Raw genomic sequence first — 25461 nt, forward strand, 5'->3', positions numbered from 1 at the left:
CTCTAGGGCTTTGCTCAGTATTCATGGTAAAAATGGGCCGGACCTTTTTATAGCTTCAGGCCCAATTAGCACATTTAAGTGGGCTAACATTGTTACTGAGCTTAAGCCCACTGTAACTTCACAAATACACTTATTTTCTAAAATAATGCACTTATATCACTAATCTTATACTATGCTAATACAATGGTGTGATTTACTAAAGTGGTATTAATCGATTGGAAAAGTAGTGTCATAAATTACAAAGTGAACATTAAAAATCAGGCACGGCTAATTAATTCTAGGAGGATTTACACTCACACACCTTATAACATAAATAATTACTAATTTGAAACTGATATTTTAATATAGTATTATAATATTTATTAACCGAAACAACAAACAATCAAACTTTATTTACCTATTTATTATACCAACTTTTTTTTTATCATAATATATCACATTCAATATATTTCCTTATATAACATTATATTTTTATAATTATATACTTACTAGTATCAAACGACATTACTAATTTAAACAAGCATATCATTATAATTATTCAACTATCGAGTATCAAATGATATTGATGTATATACATATTCTAATTAAAGATGACACCAAATAAGTTTGATGGTTTAGCCACTAATAGCCACTATTCTTATAACAAATGTTATCATTAAAACCAATTTCAAGAAATATAAGAAATGGGCAAGGTATGTAATTTTCATATTAGATTAGAAGAAAAATAAAAAATAAAAGTAATAGAAACATTAAAAAGCTATCAAATGATACCCAAATTGATTGTTTTGCTCAATATTGGACTACTTGGTGGCAGCTTACGATCTTCAGTCTTTATATTACTTTTCAAGTTGGTTACTATAGTACAACAATAGAGTTGTGTTGCTAATAGCCAAACTATATATATTAGCAACAATAAAAACTATTTATTAGTATCAAACATTTAAATACGTTGCAGTATAAATCCAACAATAAATTTATATTTATATACTTAGTGATATATATTACATAAAAAAACTACCTATTAGTATTCAACATTTAAACATTATAAGCTACCCTTTACATACTTAGTGATATATATTACAATAGCTGTTGTTAGGTATCCAACAGAGTCTCAAATACTACTTTTTGGTATCAAAAGATAATAATAGTAGAAACATATTCTTAATAAAAATGAAACCAAATAAGTTATATGTTATATCCATTATAACAAATAGAATATGCTTAGAATAAACAATAAACAACTAGCAAACAGTATCCAAAATGCTTGTTTTTCACTTCTTTGGATTATGCAGTCGATGACTACTTGGTTTTTAATTTTCCACTAACCTTGCAGTATAACCATGATGTTTCTTTATTAATAATAAAACCAAATAAAGTATTAGTTATATGAATTATTAATAAGTTGGTTAACTATGTTATTTTAAGAAAATTGGTATGTTGTGAGTATTTAAGGAAATAACAAAGTTGGTATGTTAGTGAGTATTTTAAGAAAATTGGTATGTTAGTGAGTATTTTAAGAAATTAACCATAGTATGTTAGTCGGTTATATATAAAAATAATTAATACGTTTTGGGTATATATTTTTATCTCTAACAAAGTTGTAATTATTTAATTTAATGTGCATAGTTGTGTAAAGTCCCCTTAATTCTATGTGGTTACCTTCACGTGGTAATTTCATTACAAAAATTAATTGGGAAATTTCAAAAAATACACAAAAATTAAAAAAAAAATGAATTTTTTTTACAAAAATATGGAGTGGTAACATCATAAACACAAATAAAAAAAAGGCGAACTATACATTTATTTCTTTTTTATAAAAGCCAGTTATAAAAATATATTTTTTCAAACAATATTTTCATAACTTAAAAAGTTTAATTTTGTAACAAAAGTTTACAAAACTAACTTCACAAATAAAGATATATATTTCTATAACTGCTATTTACAAAAATACTTTATAAATTTACTTAGTAACTAAAATTTACAACACTAATTTTATAACTTTTTATTATATTTTTGTAACAAATATTTACAAAAATATAATAAACTACTAACAAAGACAGTAGAATAGAAGATATCTAATTTAATTAGAGGTTGAAGAAATGACATATATATTTGTGCTTATCAAATTTAAATATTAATTATAAATTTATATATAGAATAAATATAATTTTTTTACCCAAATTATTACCACTTGCAAATCATGCTCCCCGAACTTTTCACGTTGTTAAAACTGCTACATTAGTGCCCAAACTGCCAAATTAGTATTCTGTTAGCCACATCATTCGAAAACTAACGGAAGTTTCGTAATTTAGTAATGTGCAAAGTTCAGGAAAAATTTTAACAATGTAAAAAATTTGGAGGCATGATTTACAAGTAGTAATAGTTTAAGGGGAAAAATCATATTTATTATCGTGGATATATATATATATATATGTATAAAAGTAAAATTAGAAGACTATATATATGACTTTAAATGAATTAATTATATGGAGAAAAGGGAAAGAAAAAAAACAAAAATCTAAAGAGAAGAAGATCAATATTTTTTTTGTCAAAGAAGGAAGTCAATATTTAACCGTGTTTATACACTAAAACCTATTTATAATAATAATATTTGGACTAATTATTTTTATTACTATAAAAATGTTATAACTTAATAGAAGATATCTATAAAATATAAGAAATATACACATTTAAGTATAAATATAATTAATAATTAATAAAATATGTAAATTTTGCTTTATAAACATTGATAAACAAAAGTATTTAAAGATATAGCTATAATGTATTTAGGAAATTTTTTTTATAGGGCTTCACTTTAAGTCCCACTGATAGGGCTCTCAGTGTTTCTCGATCCGTGAACAGTTTTTGGCGCGATTTTTTTTATGACCATGTATATTGTAGCTATTTAGAGCATCCTGCAAATTTTCAGAAAATTTCGTATAGTTTACAGTACTGAAAACTAGGTTCAAACATGTTGTTTTCCACGTGCATAAAAAAAATTAGTCACGCGTGCAACAACATGCTTGAACCTAGTTTTCGGTACTGTAAACTATTCAGAATTTTCTGAAAATTTGCAGGATGCTCTAAATAGCTACAATATACACGGTTATAAAAAAAAATCGCGCCGAAAACTGTTCACGGGTTGTAAACACTGAGAGCCCTACCGGTAGAGCTTAAAGTGAAGCCCCTATAGGAGAATTCCCCAGTGTATTTATATAAAGTTGTAAATATACAAAATTATTTTAGAAATTTAAATTGATAATTAATTTATAAATAAACATGTTAAATTCAATGTGTGAACATTGAAAAAGATGTGATAGTTTAAAAAAAAGTAGTATGTATGTGCATTTGTATAATGTTGTTAGCTTAGAAGTTTAAAAGTTTTTATTTCAATGTAAAATTTACATACAAATACATTGTTTGTAACACAAACTCTGAGCAATAATGAGATAATTATTACTTTGTAGAGACATATTTATTAAGATGGGATCTGTAAATATTATTACTTATTACAACATAGAGTTAATGTCAATTTATAATTGGTTATGAGTGGGAATTGAAATTTTTATGACTATATATGAATTATTACAATATAGAATAACAATTTATATAGAATGGAAGAGAGAGATAACATAACTATTTAGGTTGGATAGATAAATATGTGTATGAGTACAAGTGCATATATATATTTTTATATATGTATATTATATATATAGTGATAGAAGCTAGGAATAGGATGAGAGGAGGAGCACAATGGGTTTGGAACATGAAGACTGCAAATTTGAATTATTTGGAACATGAAGACTGCAAATTTGAATTATTTTCTTCTGTGTGATTGCTTTTGTAATAAGCAGTAGCATTTATGGAATGTATATATATATATATGTGAAAAATTCAGTGATGTAAAATTAAAAAAAATTGAATTATTACTTTTGGCACATGAAGAAGTTATAATCTCAAATTTTTATATGACGGTATTCAGTGTAATTATTTAGGATATCCTACAAATTTTTAGGAAATTCTAAATTATTTCAGATGCTGAAATAAGAATTGAAATAATATGTCGTACATACTTACAAAAATAAAATAAGCACGTGTGCAACAGATTGTTTAAACTATGATTTTGGTACATTAAATAATTTAGAATTTCCTGAAAAGTTGCAAGATATCCTAAATAACTACAACGAATACTGTCATATAACAAAATTAAATGTTATAACTTCTTCGCGTGCCAAAACATAGAGGAATGCATCTGTGCATTTTATTAGGGGGGCTGCACTAATGAATTGTCCTATATATATATATATTGAGTACGACTACAATGGTGCACACTTTTATGCACTATCATGGTGATTCGTATATTTTTACATACGTAGAACTTATTTTTTTACATGATAATATTCATAATAATCACAATAAACCTCCTACAATTTTTCAAGAAAATTTGAATAATTTAAGGTGTCGAAAATAAGGTCTAAAATAATATATGCATGAATGACAATGCTGAAAGTTTAAAACCCTATTTCAGCATCCTAAATTATTCAAATTTTCTTAAAAATTTGCAGGAGGTTTGCTGTGACTACAATGAACATCCTTATGAAGTAGTGCATAAAATGCATACACCATTGTAGTTGTGCCCATGTGTACTTTTTTTTTTTTACGAAATACACCATTTGTTTTGTAATTTTTCCAAATGATTAATTCTTGTATTTTATTAAATCATGACAAAAGCATTTTTCAAAAGAAAAAAAGTCACAATCTAGTTATTATACAAATTATAATATAAATGACTTAATCAATAATATTTAAATTTGTAAAATAGAATAGTGAGACCATAACTATATTGACCGAAATGAAATTATACCTTTAGAGAATTCGTATGTATTTTAAGGTGTCCAATATCTTATGACATGTTATATTGTTATTGGTACAATTTAATATTTAGTCTCACATATTTCAATTTAAATTCATATATGCAGGATTAGATATTAATTGATTTGCACTTATCATAATATGTCATATTATATGATGTTGGACACTATACGGTGCCTTATATCAATGCTCCTACTTTTAGTATGAAATGGTGACAAATTAACCAACTTAAATTCACATTTTTTTGTTACACAAACCGTCGTGGATGCATACTAATATTCTTATATTAATTTTTTTTTATAGTGAGGAGAACTGGAATCACAATCTAACCTATCTATTATATCATTAAGAGAAATTGCAATGAAGTCAATAAATATAACAGATCATTATACCAAATTGGTGTAAAATGTGACTTTTGCTATCAAAGAAATACTCAGTGATAAGTGTAATATTTTCCGACTACTCATTGATTTTAGCCACCTAAAAAATTACTTAGCAACTTGAGTGCAATCTTTTAGATTACTTATTAATTTTCACTACAAAATTTCCTATAATTAATGCAATTACAAACACTTCACCTAAAATGAATTTTTTTTCCATACCTACCATCTCTAAATCGTGTAACATAATTAGCTTGAGGTGGTGCCTAATTTATTTGAATGGAAAAAATATATGATGCCCCACCCTATTATGCCATCTTACAATACCTCAATTAATACATATATATATATATATAAACTTTAAAATAAAATAATTTTATCATTACTAAATACATGGGAAATTCTATGGTAGATGAGTCCTATGTAGTGGATAAATTATAATCCTAATTGTTTTATATGATGATATATATTGTAGTCACAACGAACCTACAACACATTTTTATAAAAAATCTGGATAATTTATTGAGCCATAATCAAGGTTCAAACAAGCTGTTTCACGAGTGCACAGAAAAAAGAATTAGGCATGCGTACCACATGTTGTTTGAACTTTATTTTCAACACAATAAATTATTATGAATTTCTTAAAAAATGTATATGGATTCGTTGTGACTAAAAATAACAGTAAAAAGATATTGTAATGTTTTATTTTTCTAAAAATTCTGGATGATTTATTGAGTCATAATCAAGGTTCAAACAGTATGTTTCATGAGTACACAGATAAGAGAATTTGAATTTTATCTCTAATTTGAATTTTTTGTACACAAGAATTAACTTTGTATTGCTTTTTAATTAAAAAAAAAACCTAAATTTAAAAATCATCATTTTTTCCATGCTAATTAATGCCTATAACATAACATTTTCTTACTACTTATATAGCTCAATGGCCATCTCTAAATCGTGTAGCAGCTAGAAAGGACAACATTTTTCCATAGTCAAGAGCCAATTGAAACTCTTTACATAAAACATTTTTTTTTCCATGCATATTTATTGCATCTAACATCTAACATCCAATATAAATATATAGCTATATTGTATTCACTGCTCACCATCAAAACTCCATTTCTCTTTCATTTCTTTCATCATATTAACACAAACACTCAAATAATGGCAACTTTCCAGAGTGGAAGCTCCAACGCCGCCGCCAAGGAGGTGGCGGTTCACATTGAGTCAAAGACTGGCATTGCTTTTCCGGTTAAATTAAACGATGGCAAAAGCTTGAACTGTGTTGGCTTGAACAAGAAATCTATACTTGGCCTGAACATTAAGGTTTATGGCTTTGGTATGTATTCCTTTTCTATGTTCATTCTTATTAGGAACATTTGCGGTAAAAGTGTCTAAACTTTGTTTTTACTTGTAGTTAAATATCATTTTTTTCGGTGAAAATTAAAAAAACATTAAAATTAGTTTCTCCATTTTTGAATCTTGTAGGAATTTTAAAATGAAAAACATACTTAAAATTTATTTTAAATATAAAAAATATTTTAGTTGATTTTAAAATTAAAACCAAAATTTTATATTAAAATATATTTTATTTATTTTAAAAAACAAAATGCCTATAGTAATTTTAAAATATAAAAAATAAAAATATATTTTAAAATATTTTAATTGATTTAAAAATAAAAAATATATGAAAAATCTATTTTAATTAAAATAAGAAAAAAACAAAAGAAAAGAAGAGAATAGAGGAATATGCCGAAGGAACATATCTTGTGGGATGAAGAAGAGGGACAAGGACGAAGGGAAAAAAATTAGTTTTAATTTTAAAATCCATTAATTTTTTTTTATATTTCAAAATGAATTTTAATTATTTTAATATTTTTGTAATTTTTACTAAAATTAGTTTTGCTATTTAACTGTAAAGAAACACACCGTTTATGTATTTTTACTGCAAAAAAAGTTAGATTTAACAGTTAGTACTCACAATAATGCAAGAAAAAATTATTTTTTGGTACTTTTATTGCCAAAAAAAAATTATGGCATTTAAGTATAAAAAAAGTAAAAATTTAAGTACAACTGCAAAATTTTCTTTTTATTCATATTGTTTAGTTAAAAAGATAGATATCAACATCTATGAGAATCAAAGTTAGGATTTACAATGAAGGAAAACTATTTTATGTATTTTTTTAAATATAGGAGACGCAATATACTATTTTTCTAAATTTTGAAGATTTTTCTTAATAAAAAAATTATACAATAAAAAATTAAATAGAAATTAAATAAAGAAGGGGGCTTAGGCCCGTGGAACTCATCACTTATTTATTTATATATTTTAGTGATTAAGACCATTTTTAATGCAACATGTAAATTTTGTGCCAAATTTGACACAAAAAATAAGTCAATGTTATATTTGACTCAATATTTATAATTGTACTCCAATCCATAAGATACAAATTAATTAAAAAAGTCAACAATTCATTTAATATTTATTGATAATATACAAAAATTATTTTTTTAATTTTATATTGTAAAATAAGTGAATAAAAAAAGTAATATGTTTAGTAATTAATTGTCAATTAATAAATTAGTGACAATATAGTAAATAAAACAATGACATTTGCTGTTGTGCCAAATTTGACTCGTACTATATCTTGTGCCAAATTTAGCATAACTTTTAGCATGTGCCAAATTTAACATATTTTTTAGGACACCATTGGAATGATATTTTTGCTAAAATATGCTAAATATAATAATACATCACATTTTTGATACTCCATTGGTGATGCTCTATCATCACTCATATCATTTAAAATAACTTACCAAAACATTATTTTTTCTATTTTACTTCCAACTTTTATATTACACCATACACGAACTTCCTTATTTTTTTATCTATATCATTTAAATATTATATATTATAATATTTTTTTATTTATTTCAAATATTTTTTCTTGCTATCAATAATATTTCTACATCTTTTAATGTATACAATATCTACCAATATATAATATCATATAAATATATCTTGTTTTTAATCAAAATTATTCATATATTTTCTCTAATTATCAATATTACAAAAAATATAAATATATTATATATAAAATATATGTTTTATGTGTGGTGTAAATTCAAATAAAAAAACAACAGTAAAAAAATATTGTAATATTTTATTTTATACAAATATATGGTAGAGAAAGAATATATATATGGTAGAATATGTATATATATTAGGATTATTAGTGGTAAAAATTCATGATTTTTTGATATAGTATCATTTAAGTTCTTAGTTTTTTTTTAAGACAAAAGTCTCTGATTTTTTGATATAATAGCATTTAAGTCCCTAATTTTTTTAAGGTAAAAGTTGTTTACGTTAACATATTGATGCACATGTTTCCTAAAGACTCATTAATTATTAGTTCTTAGATTAAAATTATTTGATTGGTGCGAGTAAGAATTAGTACAATAATACAATTTTAATTTAATTAATAAATAAAAAAATATTTTAGTAAATATGTAAACATGTGTTAATGAATAAAATTTTATTTTAGTAATTTTAAGTAATATATATTTTTTCCTTTAAAAAATGTAATATATATTTTTAATTCATTATTTAAATTAATTTACATTTTTTATTAATTAAATACAATTTTATTTGACTTTTACAATTTTAAAATCAATTAAAATAATTAATGAGTCTTTAGGGAATATGTGAACCAATATGTTAATGTAAGTGATTTTTGCCTTAACAAAAAGATTATGTAGTTAAATGCTACTATATCAAAAAACCAGAGACATTTGCCTTTGTAAAAAATAATAGAGACTTAAATGCTACTATATTAAAAGATCATCTCTTTATATCACAATGAAAAGAGAGAGAACAAAAATATTATTTAGAACATATTCAATAAATGTGGAGCATCAATAGTAGATAGAGGTAAAATTTTGGTATTTTAAAGCATATGATGGAACTGGTTTTTTTTTTTTTTAAGTTTTGAGATATATTTTATTTGTTTAGCTATTATAGCTCATCTAGTGTGAAAGCTCTAAGATGTTTATACAAATAAGCAAACATTATGGTGATAAAAAAAATCAATTTAATAACATCTAAATGATGATATGGTAGGAAATGAAAATGTTATAGGCCAAATACTTTGGCATTGTTCATTATTTTTCTACAAAGATATATATACAAAAGGAATTATACTGTTAGTTTGTTGGCTTCCAAAAACATTTATATGTCAAATCAAATAATACATACATACCATCATATAGAGCTTGACTGAAATCTAACCAATACTTTATATGATCCATTCTTGGACTTGCAGCGTTGTATGCAGATAATGAGAAGTTGAAAAGTCTTTTGAAGTTAAAAATAGGAAAATCCCCAGCAAAACCAACAGAGGAGATGTATCAGTTGGCAATCGATGGTGATTTTGGTATGACTATCAAAATAGTAACTGTCTTTTCTGGCCTGAAAGTGAGCATGGTCAAAAAGAACTTCAGTGAAGCTGTGGTAGAATCTATAATGAAACTCACTGGTGGCCAAAAGAATGAGGACCTTGCAAACAAGTACAAAGCTTCTACTTTCTACAACTTTTTTTTTTAAACATTCTTGTCTATACAAACTTCATTGTTTTGGGCTTTTCTTATAGAATTTTAGGTTCTGCATCTGATAAAATCAAGTTGGCAACTGGTTCTGAATTGGAGATATCTAAACTACAAGGATATGTTCTTGAAACAAAAGGTTAGACTACAAAAACAGCAGTAGTGTACGTAGTTTGACTGTTTTATCATTGTCGAGCTAGTTAACAGAAAACTAATGTTACAAGTTTTGATGGGTGCAGTGAATGGAGAGCTTGTAAGCAGGGTTGAGAGTGAACTTCTTTGCAGAGCCTATTTTCGAATGTATCTAGGAGAGGATACGATGGAGTGTGACAAGGAATCGAGAGAGATGTTCGGACAGTCCATGCTTTCTCTCTTCTAAGAGATTGGAGAAACAGTTTCAATCAATAAGATTCAAGTCTGCACTACTTATTAGGAACAAAGCTACTTACTTATTCAATAAGAATGGAGACAATGAGAATGTTTTTTCTTCTTTCTGTCATAGATTCCAAGTGTGTTTTATGCTTCACATACTTAGTTTAAGCATACAATCCGAGGAGCTCATTTCATACAAACAAACAGCAGTTAGTGCATTACTGAAAATACAAGAAGCAAAGCTCTTCTTTTGTCTTGAATTTTTACACTCTTACCATATAAAAAATATATACATACATAGATTGGTAACTTTGTTGCCAAAAACAAATGGAACCCATATCGATTCTCTTCAAAAATATGATAATTCAACAACTATTTGGCTCATCTAATTAAGCAAAACTTTGAAGCCAATTGCATCTCAGCACAAGAGGCCAATAAATTATAGGTATAAAAATAAGCAAAATAAATCAAAAGGAAGAATAGTAAGATATGAGGGAGTAAGTAATTAATTACGTTTCGTTAAGCATTCTGAGATGCCCACCTGCCAACCACACTTTCATCTGTATTTCACTGAAAATAAATAAATTAATTAAAATTAATTCATATTAAAGAAACTCAATTTAATTAAGAAATATTATTGTAGGGGAAATATTTTCCTAAATGACATGGCAAGTGAAATAATAGATTTGCACCGTGCAGTATGACAAACAGAGCTCGTACTCTTAATGAATGAATGAAGAGCTCAAAGCTTTGTATGAATGAACTTAGAGCTCATAGCTCTTAATAAATGAATGATATTAGGAAAAAGAGTCTGTTTTTATTATTTCTCAAGAAGTATCTTACAAGAGGAAAAACCCAGCCTTTTATAATAGGCTAACTAAGATAAGTTTAGGACCAAATCTGTTGTAACAGATTAGATACAAAGTTGTTATATTAACTAACTAATACAAATATAATCATAACTCTAAAAACTCCCCCTCAAGGTGAAGTGTAGAGATTTTTGATACTCATCTTGGATAATAATTCTTTGAATTGAGCTGGAAACAGTGATTTCGTGAGTAGATCAGTAAGGTTACTTTTGGATGGAACATGAATGAGCTTGATGGAGCCATTGTGAACTTTCTCTCTAACAATATGACAGTCAATTTCAACATGCTTCGTACGTTCATGAAAAACCGCATTTTTGGAGATGTGAATGGCAACATTATTGTCACAGAAGAGAAGAGCTGGTTGTTTGTGATGGATGCCGAAATCTTGGAGAATAGCAAGTAACCAAGTAAGCTCACATGTTGCGTTAGCCATGGCTCTGTATTCTGCTTCAGCTGAGGATCAAGACACTGTAATTTGTTTTTTTGATTTCCATGAAATAAGAGATTTACCAAGAAATATGCAGTAGCCTGTGACATACCTTCTAGTGTCTAAACAAGAATCCCAGTCAGCATCTAAAAAAACTTACGATGGAGATCATGAGCAGTAAAAGTAGATTCAGCATAAGCGGTAAGTTGTGGCTAACTATTTGATGGAAAGAAAAGGCCTTGACCAGGGCTTCCTTTCAAATATTGGAGTATTCTTTGGGCAGCCTTTAAGTGAGGTAATCTAGGCAAGGATAAGAATTGACTCGACCTATTAACAACGAAAGATATATCAGGCTGTGTAATGGTGAGATAAATCAACTTGCTTATTATGCTTCTGTAAGATGTAGGATCAGGAAGGACATCTCCTTCATCTTTGCTCAACTTGAGATTAGGCTCCATAGGTGTGGAGGAAGTTTTAGTTCCTAGATATCATGTATCACTTAAGAGCTGTAAGAGAAAGGGTCTTTGAGAAACAGAAATACCAGAGTTAGATCTGCCTATTTCATGGCCAAGGAAGAAACGAAGAGGACCAAGATCTTTTAATTTGTATTTTGAGTCAAGGTGAAGTTCAAAGTCATGAATAGCTTGGTCATTAGTAGTGGTGATGACTATGTCATCAACATAGACCAAAATTGCTATAAAAACACCTGACATATTTTTAATGAAAACAGAATGATGTGAATGAGATTGTTTGAAGCCATCTTCAATTAAAGTGGAGTTGAGTTTAGCATACCACTGTCGAGATGCTTGTTTTAGGCCATATAGGTTTTTTTTTTTAATTTACATACTGGATTAGAAGGAAGATCCTCCTTAGGTATATATCCTTGGGGAGTTTTCATATAAATTTCTTCTTCTAAATCACCATGTAAAAAAAAGCATTATATTAATATCCATTTTGTGTAAAGACAAATTAAAAGTGGCAGCAAGAGCTAGAAGGAGCTTTAAAGTATTGAATTTTGCGATAGGAGCAAAGGTGTCAATGTAATCAATACCTTGCTGTTGCGTGTAACCTTTTGCAACGAGTCTAGCTTTATATCTGTCTATCTCACCATTTGGTTGATGTTTTATTTTATAAACCCATTTTCTGCCAATGGTATGTTTTACATGAGGAAGAGAAACTATTTTCCAAGTATTATTAAGTTCAAGTGCAGCAAGTTCGGACATCATAGCTTGTTGCCATTGAGGTATGAGTGAAGCTTTGGCATAACTTGAAGGTTCTGTAGTGCTATGAGCAGTAAGAATGGCTGCACAAAAAGAAGGAGAAAATCTGTCATAAGAAAGATATTTATGTAAGGGATGAGCAGTAGATGGTTTACAAATAATATTTGTACAGACATAGCCATTTAAATGACTTGGTCGAGTAGTAAGACGACTAGATTTTGTGTGTACAGGTAATCCTTGTGAGGTATCATCCTGCTAAGAAGAGTTCTTTTTGGACATTTCAGGTGCAGTGCAATGTGTTGGAGGGGACCTGGGTGAAATAGATTCTAAACATGACAGCAAGGAGGTATGAAAAAAATTATTTATAGTAATATTAGTATGAGAATTATAAAGAGGAAAAATATTGTAACGACCCAAATTCACTAATAAGGCTTAAGGGCCTTGATTAGTGTGCCGGGAGGGCATAACTGGATTATATGTGATTTAAATGATTAAAAGCATGTTATATGATTATTTGGATATCTGTGATGCATGACTATGTGTATTAGTATGCATATAGGCCATGATTAGGTTAGAAGAGCATATTCGTAATTTGGCCCATTGAGGACATAACTGTAAATATCTGTGATAAATTATTGAGACCACATTATTATGTGGATATATTTGTAGCTTGTGACTCGAGGCGATCCTAGTGAGCGGTTTAGCGAAAAAGTCACGGCGGGGATTTATACCCGGCTGGGGGCGAGCCTGGGGGTATTTATGGGAATTTAGGAAATATATCAGAGATAATTTGATATTGAGGAATATAATTGGTGATTAGTTAGATGTCGGGAAGTAAGCGGTAAATATTAGAGACATTCAAGGAATTAGCGGGAATTGAGTGTAATGACTAAAATGCCCTTAGGAGGTTTAAAAGCTTAGTTTTAAATGGGGGGGAAGTTTGGTCTTTTGGTGGTTAAAATCAGAGATAAGGGTCATGCTGCTTTATGCCTTAGTGGGATGTGTAGAGAGTAGTAGAAGTCTGAAGAAAAGAAAGGAAATAAGGAAAAAGAAATAGAAGTCTCTCTCTCACAGTTTGGGGTTCCTTCTTCAATTCTTGGGGTCTTTTGGAACTAAAATTCAGAGGAGCTCTTGGCTAAGGCTCAGCACTAGGGACCTTGATTTGGCTTGAGGAATTGGCAGAGGTTATTCATCCATTTGAGGTAAGGTTTTGAGGTTGTTATTCAGTTCTTGGTTTTTGGTGTTGAACTGGTTTCTAAGCTGAGTTTTTGTGGGAATTCTAGGGGATTAAGCCTAAGGATTTGAGGAGGTGAAGGCTAAGGAAGTGTGGAAGATAACCTAGGTCGAACTCTTCTATCAAAGGTAAGAAATTCTAGCTTTAAGTTCTGTGATTTCTGTTGTTCTGTTGAGTTTTTGAGCTTCAAACTCAGCCATGGTGATTTCCTTGTTTTGGGGTGCATGCGCTTAAGTTTCATATGGTTGGGTAATCAAAGGCTTTAAAAGGTCTCTGCAGTGGAATATTTTTTATGTGCAGGACCTTCCGCTTAGCCTTAGGGCGCTACAGCGCTAGGCTTGGGTGTCTGGGAGCATGTTGGCTCTGTTTGTAGCGCTATAGCGCCCTCTTTATGGTGCTGTAGCGCTACCCTGTTCCCATAATGGGATTTTTGGGTTATTTCTTAGGGTTTTTGCCTGGGGGCTCGGGGTTTGATTCCACCACCCCGTTTGGTGGAATTAGGAATTCTCGAGGGTTCGGGGTTTGTCCCGAGGCTAGGTTTTGGATTTGAATTTTGGCATGGTTCTAACTTGTGACCGTGACTAGGTGTATGCTAGGGCTCGAACAGGATCGTGCTTAGGGGTTGAATTGAACAAAGCTATCAGAATCTAAAGGTAAGAAAACTGCACCCGGTTATGTGTTTGCGTTGGGACTAAGGGCTCCCTATGTCTGTATAATGTCATAGATGGTATTATGCCATGAGACATGTGATAAACGGCCTAAGAGTGCCGTAATCAATATTTGTGCACAGGGTGCGGCTCAGCCATTGGTAGCTGAGGACAGCTTAATAATCACTGAGCTCGGTTTAAGCGAGACGAAGTCAGTGGGATAAATAGAGGGTGTGGCCTAAGAGCGTTGACCTGGTTATCATATGTGAATTGGTTATTTGTATGTAATGATGAACTTGGTATGCTGAGTACTTGATTATTGTGAATATTTGGAATGTTGAGTATATGATTATACTGTATGAGTTATTTGGTTGTTTTGTTAGATGATTATGCTTTGTTATTGTGTTTTCTTGCTGGGCCTTGGCTCACAGGTGCTACGTGGTGCAGGTAAAGGCAAGGGCAAAGTGGACCAGTCCTGAGATGGAGAGCTTTGGGGCTGAAAGTACATAGTCAGCTGATCGGCCGCCACGGCTAAGGAGTGGTATAGGACAAGAAGAGCCTAATTGTCTGTTTTGCCCTTAAAGTGGCTAGTAACTGTATTTTAATCCTGAAATTTTGTAAACTGTCTTTTAACGTTGCTACTTTTAGGATCCCATGTAAAAATGTTTGATTATAAGAAATGAAACTTTTGAGACCGAAATCTTTTAACCCTAGTTCAACTGTAGTTTCTGTAACACGTTTTTAACTAAATGACTTGTTTAGCAAGTCTTGCACATTTGTAAACACACAATGTAACGGTCTTGGCTATCCAGGAAGTTGACTATCCAGGGTGTTACAAATATTCTCATAGAAAATAACGTCTCTTGAATGGTGAACTTGTTTTGTTTCAATATCATGAAGAGTATAAGATTTCATACCTGTAGGATACCCAATGAAGATATCATCAAATAAACATTTCTATTACCCCAGAATTGACTCCGTTATGACAAAACCGCTAACTCATAATCTAGGATCGTCTCATGTCGAATAGCTCGAATATATCTCCATAATAATAAAATCTCATTCATAAATTACAATATGCACCCAATTTACAAATATGCCCTCAACAGGCCAAATTACCAAAATGGCCTCATGACTATAAATACTCCCATATGCATGCATTTACCATCATATAATAATATAATTCACATGAACATGCATATGATTATGATTATTAAATAGCATAATAGATCAATTATGGCTCTCCCGGCCTCCTAATCAAAGTCCTAAACCTTATTAGGAAATTTGGGGCATTACAATGATAGTGGAAGATTTGATTGAAAAGCAAGAGCACGAGCTACTTTCAAAATATGTTGGTGCATTCTTTCTACTACGGAGTTTTGTTGGGGTCTATCAACACATGAATGGTAATGTTGAATTCCCTTAGTAGCATAAAAAGATGTCAAATTAAATTCCTTAGTATTATCAGAACGAATAGCTTTAATTGTAGTAGAAAACTAAGTAAAAATCAGTGAAAAAAATGCTGGAATTATGGTTTGAACATCAGACTTTAATTTTAACATATAAAGCCATGAAAATCTAGTAAGGTCATCAACTATGGTGAGAAAATATCTATACCCTTCAGTAGTAGTGATTTGAAATGGGCCGCAAATATCAATGTGGATTAAATCAAAGGAAGTAGAAGATATATTGTTATTGCAAATAAATGGCAGTCTCTTTTGTTTAGCAAAATGACAGATGGAACAATGCATATCATGAGATTTATCAGTAGAAAAATTCAAACTTTTATTGATGGTATTTGTGATTAACATGGAAGGATGGCCTAGGCGATTATGTCATAGGTTGACATTAGTACATACATAATTATTGGAAAAAACATAAGAACAAGAGGAAATATAAGGCTTGTCCTGAGCAATTATGTAAAGATTCCCAACTCGATTAGCCATCCCAATCTTGGAAATTCGAGTATGATCCTGAGTAATGCAATGAGAGGCAGTAAACAAGAAAGAATGAGGATTGCTTTTCAGATGTGCATTAACAGAGAAGAGATTGAGGATTGCTTTTCAGATGTGCATTAACAGAGAAGAGATTGAACCTAAATTCTGGTACATAAAGACATCATGAAGAGTTAAGTTGTCATTTAAATGTATTGTCCATATTTTGTTAATCTTAATATGCAAACCAGTGGGTAAAGTGACAGTGTTTGCAATATTAGTAACATTAAAAGAGGAAAAACAAGCAATATCATAACAAATATGGTAGGTAGCCCCACTATCAATTATCCAATGTGTAGAGGGAAAAAAAACAGATTTACCAGTAATATTGGAAACCATTGGCTGAGTTTGTGGAGTGGAAGAATCACTCTTCTGAAGTTGTTGGCTTAGAAAAGAGATGATACTCTGTATTATGGAATTGTTTGCAGTAGAATCAATTATGGGAGGAGTCATAGTGGTGATACCAATTTGATGAGTGACAGTAGCCGAGTTAATATTGACTTTAGTTTTGTCATCAGTGCGTCTCTTGTCACCATATCCCGGAGGGAATTCATGTAGAAAGTAACACTTTTCTTTGAGATGTCCTGGTTTGTGACAATTAGAACAAGTAGGATGCATTTTCTTAGGACGAGTATTAGTAGCCGGAACAACAGCCACCAAGTTAGGGTTGAGAGAAGAGCCAAGTTTTCTTTTGCGTTCTTCTTGAATAATCATGGAAAAAAACTTTGGATAAAAGGGGAAAATGATTAATCAACAAGATCTGAGCTCTTACAACATGAAAAGAATCGTTAAGGCCTGTTAAAAACTGTAAGACTTGATCTTGATTCAGAAAATGAAGGTTATCAACAAAGGCAGCACAAGTACAAGGAGTTCTAGGCCTTAATTGATTTATTTCATCCCACATAGATTTGAGTTTAGTGAAATAAGCACTTACAGAATCGTCACCTTGATGAAGACTAATGAGACTTTCATTGAGTTCAAAGATTCTAGGTCCATTGCCATGATCAAATCTGTTATTGAGCTCCATCCACATGGTTGTTGTCTTATCCAGGAACTTAATGCTACTCTTGATTTATGGAGAAACAGAATGTATAATCCAAGACATGACCATTTGGTTGCAACGAAGCTAAGCATTGAAGAGAGGATCAGATGGATTAGGTTGTGGTAGGGAGCCATTAAGAAATGCAGTCTTGTTCTTTGACCCAATAGAACTTTTAAAATCACGGCACCAATGGAGGAAATTTTTTACCGTGAGAGGTGGTGAGGCAAAGATTAGACAGGGATGATCACCAGTCCCTAGAAAATAAGGATCGTCTTCATGAGTAGAACGAGGTAAAGGTGTGCTGAACATGGTTGGTGGAACAACTGAAGGTTGAGGTCCAAGAAAAGGTGGTGCGATTGGAGTTTGAGCAATTAGAGGTTGTTGTCCAATCGAAGACCGAGCGATTGGAGGTTGTGCGATTGAAGGTTGTGGTCTAATCGGGGATGGTGCGACCGGAGATTTTTCGATCGGATGTTGTGGTTGTTTTGGTTCTTGTGGTGCGATGGGGTCAAAACGATTAGTGGTAGAATTTGCGTGACCTAGATTTTCAGTGGCACCATTAGAGAGATCTTGATCGGTAGGAGGAGGCTGTCGTCTGGTGCATGCCATCAACGCCGAAGGTGAGAATGATGTGCAATCAATCGTAAAAGGAGGTAGTGTCTTTTGATACCATATTTGGAAAAAGAGTCTTTGTGTTTATTATTTCTCAAGAAGTATCTTACAAGAGGAAAAACCCAGCCTTTTATAATAGGCTAACTAAGATAAGTTTAAGACCAATTTTGTTGTAACAGATTAGATACAAAGTTGTTATATTAACTAACTAATACAAATATAATCATAACTCTAAAAAATGAAGAGCTCACATGTATTAATGAATGAAGAACTCACGACTTTTAATGAATAAATGAAGAGTTTAAAGCTTTGCACGAATGAATGAAGATCTTGCAGCTTTGAATGAATGAATGGAGAGCATAGAGCTAGGAATGAACGCTCGAAGACCTCAAAAGCTCTACATTAACAATTAAAAGTCTAACAGGCGGAGAGCAAGCAAAAAGGTGCATAGGCTGAATATTGCTCTGCATTCATATTATGCAGTACGTTTTGAAGGATAGGAAATGAAGTAGAAAGATTGACATGTTAACCAATCAGAGTAAATCTCTCTAATTCCCCTTTCTCATTAATCTATATACCCCTTTCTCATTAATCTATATATTTATATAAAGGAGAGCTATATGGAGATGATGTGACTTGCTAGAATTAATTATACATGATTTATCTATTTTCTCATAATTTGTCATTTTTTTATTTAAAAAAAAGATTAATATAATCTATTTATATATTCTTATTCTTAACGTTTTGCCAAAATACGAGGTCTAAAAGTTAATTTCTTTAAAATAAAGAGTCCAATCTGGTAATCGGCTAAAAAAGAAGGTTCAAAATGATGTGAACCCTTACACAAAGCATATTATATATAATTTACTTTTTATAAAGAATTTTGAACCTGTTTAATACATACATGGTCCAAAGGTTAATTTAAAAAAATAAAAATTCAAAACAGGTAATCAGTCAAAATAGATTGTTCAAATAATTGATCAATCTATTTATATTTTTAACCTTTTGACAAAATACGGGGTGTAAAAATTAATTTATAAAAATGAAGGGTAATTGACCAAAATAACTTTTGCACAAAACATAAATTTCTTTATACATAATTTAGACTTTTTATAAAAAAAAATCATGCAAAGTGTATAATAATAAATATATGAATAAAATTATGCGTACAACAAGCTATTTGAACTTTGTTTTCAACATTTTAATTATTTGTTGTACAATGAACACAATCATAAAAAAAATTGGGTTCAAGACACGTTCACGTGTCTATATAAGGAACATGCAAATAAGGTGAAAAAGACTCTTTACCACACAATCTTCCCAATAAAATTTAAAAATATATATTTTTTAATTATTACAAAAACTATGTGAAGCACGATTATGTTTTTTAGTTTTTCTATAAATAGTAGGATAAATGACTCATTTTGGGGACCTTGGATTGATTGTTATTTGCTTAATTGTGGATTGAAGAGGGAGAATTATTGACTGACGTAAGTATTGGAGTATCTTTTTGCAAGTACTCCCCATCCGGTTCACTCTTTCAATTCAATTGAAGAGCATATTTATGCTATTGGTTTAGCTAATAGAATGTGTAAGGATCTGAGGTACTACATCAACTGATTGACTAAAGATGAAGATCTTTTCAATTGAGAAAAGTTATTGTTTTGGGGAAGATTTTGACCCAAAAAATTATGTTAAATGAAGAAAAGTTATTGTTTTGGGGAAGAATTTGACCCAAAAAATTATGTTAAATGAAGAAAATACACATCTTATCGAGATAACTCAAGGTCTTGGAGGCTCTTTGTGATGTTTTGAACTTAGAAGAATCCTCTTTCTATTGAGAACCATTGCTTCGGTGAGCTTCAAAAATTGCTTTATCATGTCTTCAACGCCCCGTCCTCTTCCGTTTTCTACTTCCTTCTCTGTCCTCCATGACTGACTCACTCTTCATCTTCTTCCTCTGACATAGAAATTTTAGATGGGTTTTTCCGACTCTGAAGTTTTGTTCAGTATTCATGGTAAAATAGGCCCAACCTTTTTATGGGGCTAGTTCTATGCCCAGTTAAGTGGGCTAACATTTTTTGTTGTTATAAAATTACCAAAACCACCCCAAAATGATTTTTTTTTATTCTATGGCAAGTGTAAATATTGTACAGATTCCCCCGCCTTTTTCTTCTCCCATGGACGACCACCTCTTACCCACCCACGGTGACGTAGTGGAGGCTTAAACATATAAATATATAATTAACATTTATCAAAAGCTCTGAGTTCCTTCTCGATGGAAACTTTCCCATTATGAAAGTTGATTATTCTTGAGTTTTCAGATCATCTTCAAAAGTTGTAATAACCAAGGTTATTATTTTCTTATAAGTTCCTTAATTATGCCCATAGGTTAGTTATTATTATAGTTTATAATTTAACTTGAGTGATGAAATTTAAAAAAGATCGCTTTAAGTTTAAATTAATTATTTGAAGGTATAATCTTTTGACTTAGAAATAATTATAATTTAGATGATTATAATTATTATAGCTAGTAAATTATGGGATAGTTTTAACATATGATTAAATTAGTGTATAGTTTTTTTATGATTAAATTAGAATATAGTTTTATTAAAGAATAATACACACATGTTATTTGGTGGTCTAAGAAGTATACATGTGACATTAAATTAAGTCCCAATTATTTAAAATAAGCTAGTATGGTCGAAATTTCCTATAGAATTAATAAGTGAATGTTTCATGGATTAATTAAGTAAGTAATAAAATTAAATTGAAGAACCAAATGGACTAGTCTTGGGCGTGTAGCATAAAAATAGGATAGTTTTTTACTCATTTTGAATTTTTACAAGATAGGTGTCACATTAGGCTTAAATTAAGTGACTATGTGCCAATCAAAGCTAGTTAAATGGAGACTAGAAAACTAAGTTGTCAGAGTCAACAACTATATAGAGGAAATATGTGATAGTTGAAGCTTGTTGGAGCATTTTGAACTTGAAAACACATAGGTGGAGGCGCATAAGACATTGTAGAGAGATTAGTAAGGAGTTTGACTACATGTTGTTGAGTTTAAGTGTGTGTGGCATCAAATGAGGATTTGTAGCACTTTGAATGAGTAAAAAGGGGGCTGGCCGAAACTATATAGTGGAGGGAAGGTTTGGAGTTTAAAAACTAGTTGAATGGTGGAGGAGAAAATCAAGGAAATGAGTTGGATTTGAAGCCTATAAATAGAGCCTTTCACAACTTCATTTTTCACACTCTAAACAAAGCTTTCAAGCCTCTCATTTTCGAAATCCATAGCGCCCAAAAGCTCTCATCTTGTTGCCCTATAAAAACACCATAGTCGAACCACTATAGTCTTTATAAAGCTCAGGATTTCTTTCTTCTTCTATTTTCTTAATTAGCCTCAAACACTCTAGTCATTATAAAACCCTATCAAGCCATTATATATACCCGAAAATATCTCAAGTTTCCAAGCTCTTGGTGTAGTATTGGAGAAAGGCATTGAAGAAAGGCTCAGGCGTTCGATCTTTTGATTTCACGGTGAAGGTACGACTGTATAAGGTTTAGAGTTATTGGAAGTATAGTTTTATTATAAGTCTCTAGTCTTAAATTTTATGTCATATATAAAGGTTTTGGGCAATTCTCTATGGCAAAACAATATATTTTCTTCTCTTTTTCCACACTCAAGGTAAGGAAAATTAGGTAGTTTAGTTTATGATGACCTAGTTTGTGATATGTATGACCCTAACATTTCAGGTACAAAAAGAAGATAAGTGTGGCTGGACCTAAGGTGTTAAAAAATGTATGACATACCTAAGTTGATGTCCGGTAGGCTCGATTGCAAAAATTGTATGACGAACTTATGTCCGGGGCTTAATTGCCACCCCTGTCTAAGCACTTATCTTTTTCTTATACCTGTCTTGTTATTATGACCTATGTTATGACCTAGAATATATTATGATCTTGTATGATTAGTATAAATTAGCGTTATTATGAACTTTTGTATGATTATGTTATGTCTGTTATGATTACTTGTTATATGACTTTTGTTTGTATTTTCCTTATTGGGCTTAGAAGCTCACTCCTTATTATGTTGTTGTGTAGACAATTGAGGATAGAAAGGTCGGTGGCGAGTGAGACCTAAGAGCTTAGTGATGTATTCGTGGGGACCATATAGTCGAGGAATGATCAACAGGCCTATGACTTTATTTACAATGCATTTTCTTTTTATTCAAATGTTGCTCAGTTCATTTTGTTAAAAACATTATTTTATTTTTTGTAAAGACATGGAATCCCTTTTTTTTATTATAATTTTTCTTAAATAAAGGAGCAATATTTTAGTTTATGATCCAACGCTGTGTTCAATAATATTATGAGAAATTAAGGTGTTACAAGTGGTACTAGAACCACGACTATATTGATCCTAAACGTTTTCACGAAATACACAAGACAACTACAAAGGAACACTCACTACTAAGTAAGTATACTCATTTTTAAAATATGTTTGCAATGTTTCTCTTGTATTATTTTCATAATTTAGCACCATGGACCCAAGTGTTGTTAGAAAAGTTAAGGCGATAAGAAGAATAACCGACCCTGATGGTGAGACTGAGTTCGAAAAGATGTTTCTTAGAATTGACCGAATTCACAAGGAGATAGAAAAGAATATTGGTAGTCATACAACCCTGTTAAAATCACATGAGAAGTTCATAGATCTCATGCACTTAGCCAAATTACCGCTAGCAGAACCAACTTTAAAGATAGCATGGAACAAATTTTTATTTGATCATGATGTACCTATTGAAGATAAATACAACATATTTATGGATAGGTTTGCACATAATTTTAGAATATTCGAAGATGTCATATTACTAAATGGAGAAATCGGAGAAAAGGTTCATCAGTTAGTAGACAACCTTAGGGAAGGCTTTCTTAGTAATGTTCCTTTCACATCAAGATTTATCTATACCCAAGAGGATTATGAGGACTTCACTCATGACATACTAGAAGATGGATCTGATGTGAAAGATTAGATGAATATAAGAACACATTGTTAAGTTTTATTTTATGAATTTTTTTGCTGGTTTGTAAATAATTTCTTATTTTAATAAAACATGTTATTTTCTTTTATTTTCATTGTTTAGTAAATGTTAAGAAATTTGGATTCAATTGAAAGTGTAAAGTTTAAATTCCTCTCTTATGGGTTAGCCCATTTGTTTTCATTATTAGAGTGGATCTAATTAAAATGAATAACAATTAATGAAGCAAGGGTTCAAATTCCTGACTTTTGGACTTAAGTGGAAGTTACATCAACCATTGAGTTTTGTTTAATGACAAATCGGACCACGTGTTTTGCAAAAACTGAACAAAGTAATACCTTGAGCCCGATTTTGGTCATAATTTTTTTTAAATGACTAGAATACCCTGAGTTTTATTATTAGTGAATTATTTAAATAATTAAAATAAATTTTAAACCAAAATTATATAAATTATATTTAAAATAAAAAATAATTAAAAAAATCAAAACTTTAAACTTTATAACAACAAATTAAAACAAACTTAATAAAATAGATTATGCCAATAAACCCAAAATCCAAGCCCTAAATTTCTTCAAGTTCTATACCAACAAATTAAATGCTAAATCCAAGCCCTAGATCCCAAAATTTTGATATAATGTTCATCTTTAGCATACAAAGCAACATCAAAGTTTAATAATTCTGTTAAGATTTGCATCCAAAATCCAAATGAAATATTTTCTAGATATACAAACAAAAATTTCTATCCAAAATCCAAAAACACACAAACTCAAGCATATTTCATATCATGAAACACATTCAGATTTTTTCTGAGCCAAAAAAAAAAAAAAATAGGCATGTGACAGTCAGAATCCCGTAATCCGCAAGGGGAAAGACTGGGTAAAAAGCTGTGCAATTCCATATCGCTTGGGGAAGGTCAAGTGTGATGATTCTAGGACTGTGTAGGTATGGGACTACACAGTTGAAGAAGGCTTAAATGGATTGATGGGTACCTATGCCAACAAGGCGTATCTTCTTTTCGGTAGCCCATCAATTGAGAACTTCAAAGTTAAGCGTGCTTGACCTAGAGTAGTCTCATGATGGGTGACTGTTGATGAAACAATTTTTTCTTTCTAAATCTAAAGGTACTTTTCGTCAAACTCTGGTTCTTCGGTCGTTCTCCATCAATGAAGATGACTCTGATGATCGTCGAATCGTTTGGGAGTACCTGCAAGAAAGACACTTCGATGCTTAAGTCAGATTTCGATCCCCTTATCTAAACGAGGACAAGGTATTTATAGAATAAGAAATATTAGGTGGTTAGTCGGTTAAGTTTGCTCCCTGATTGGTTGGAGGAATAACTGAATTTCCCTCCAAAATGCTTTCGGATATTTTAAGTGTGTAAAGGACAGAGGTGCGAACTGCCTCTGTCCCGTGGCCTCTGATTCTGGAGCTTCTGTAGGGGCTAAAACGCTCTGTTTCGATTTACTTTAAATGGAGAAGCCCTTTGGGCCAAATATTTTGGGCCCAACAGATGCCCCCCGGCCTGAGTTTTGAATGTGGTATGCACACCAGATCATTCGAACCTTGGGTCGACTCTTCATCTTTAAAACTTTCGCCCAACGCCGTCGCTTCTCGTCAATCGAGGTGTATCGTGTGCGCATAGTCACATTCCTCCCTGAAAAATGTCATTTCGAATTTAATGTGAACACAATTACCAAGCATTGCACTTGATTATGGTATTCCCTCTCCCATTTTGTAGTTCCAATTCAAATCTCTCAATTTTCAAATCTACCAACTTTCATTTCGACTTTTTCAAAGAGAAACAGAGAAAAAAGCCCTAAGTTCATTTGCTCCTTCACTTCCGTAGGTAGTCAATCTCCCAAAATTTTCCTAATCATGTCTTCACGTTCGTCTCCCGAACCAGTAGACCGCGAAGGGTACAAAGATGCACTCGACCGTATACGCAAATCATTCGATATCCTAGACAACGTCATGGTCCAAATGCTCACGGATTCTGAGCTAAGAGAATGGCGGTTTAAAGATGTGGTCAAGCCCGGGGAGATCGTCATGAGCCTGAGGCACATCGAATGGCTTCGATTTCCTCTTCCCGCTCTGCTGGCCCAGATAATTTCAAATTCTAGGGCTCACATGTCGCAGTTTCTTCCAAACGCC

The 25461-nt window shown here is 31.0% G+C and overlaps 1 protein-coding gene across 1 annotated transcript; it reads left to right on the forward strand.

The window, feature by feature from the left end:
- Positions 1-6353: 6353 nt before the first annotated feature.
- LOC133817220 (chalcone isomerase-like protein 1) lies at positions 6354-10486 on the forward strand. The gene is made up of 4 exons (XM_062249675.1): positions 6354-6591; positions 9575-9818; positions 9902-9993; positions 10094-10486. Exons 1-4 carry the CDS (start codon positions 6417-6419, stop codon positions 10231-10233), a joined length of 651 nt encoding a protein of 216 aa, XP_062105659.1. The 5' UTR covers positions 6354-6416; the 3' UTR covers positions 10234-10486.
- Positions 10487-25461: the final 14975 nt, after the last annotated feature.

The sequence above is a fragment of the Humulus lupulus genome, chromosome 2, assembly GCF_963169125.1.
Source record: "Humulus lupulus chromosome 2, drHumLupu1.1, whole genome shotgun sequence".
Taxonomy (NCBI): Eukaryota; Viridiplantae; Streptophyta; class Magnoliopsida; order Rosales; family Cannabaceae; genus Humulus; species Humulus lupulus.

What these genes read in the sequence shown, in the direction of transcription:
- LOC133817220 (XM_062249675.1), top strand. Translation starts at nt 6,417, where the DNA reads ATGGCAACTTTCCAGAGTGGAAGCTCCAACGCCGCCGCCAAGGAGGTG. An exon ending in CATTAAGGTTTATGGCTTTG is followed by an intron (nt 6,592 to 9,574) that starts GTATGTATTCCT and finishes TTGGACTTGCAG; the next exon opens with CGTTGTATGCAGATAATGAG. An exon ending in AATGAGGACCTTGCAAACAA is followed by an intron (nt 9,819 to 9,901) that starts GTACAAAGCTTC and finishes CTTTTCTTATAG; the next exon opens with AATTTTAGGTTCTGCATCTG.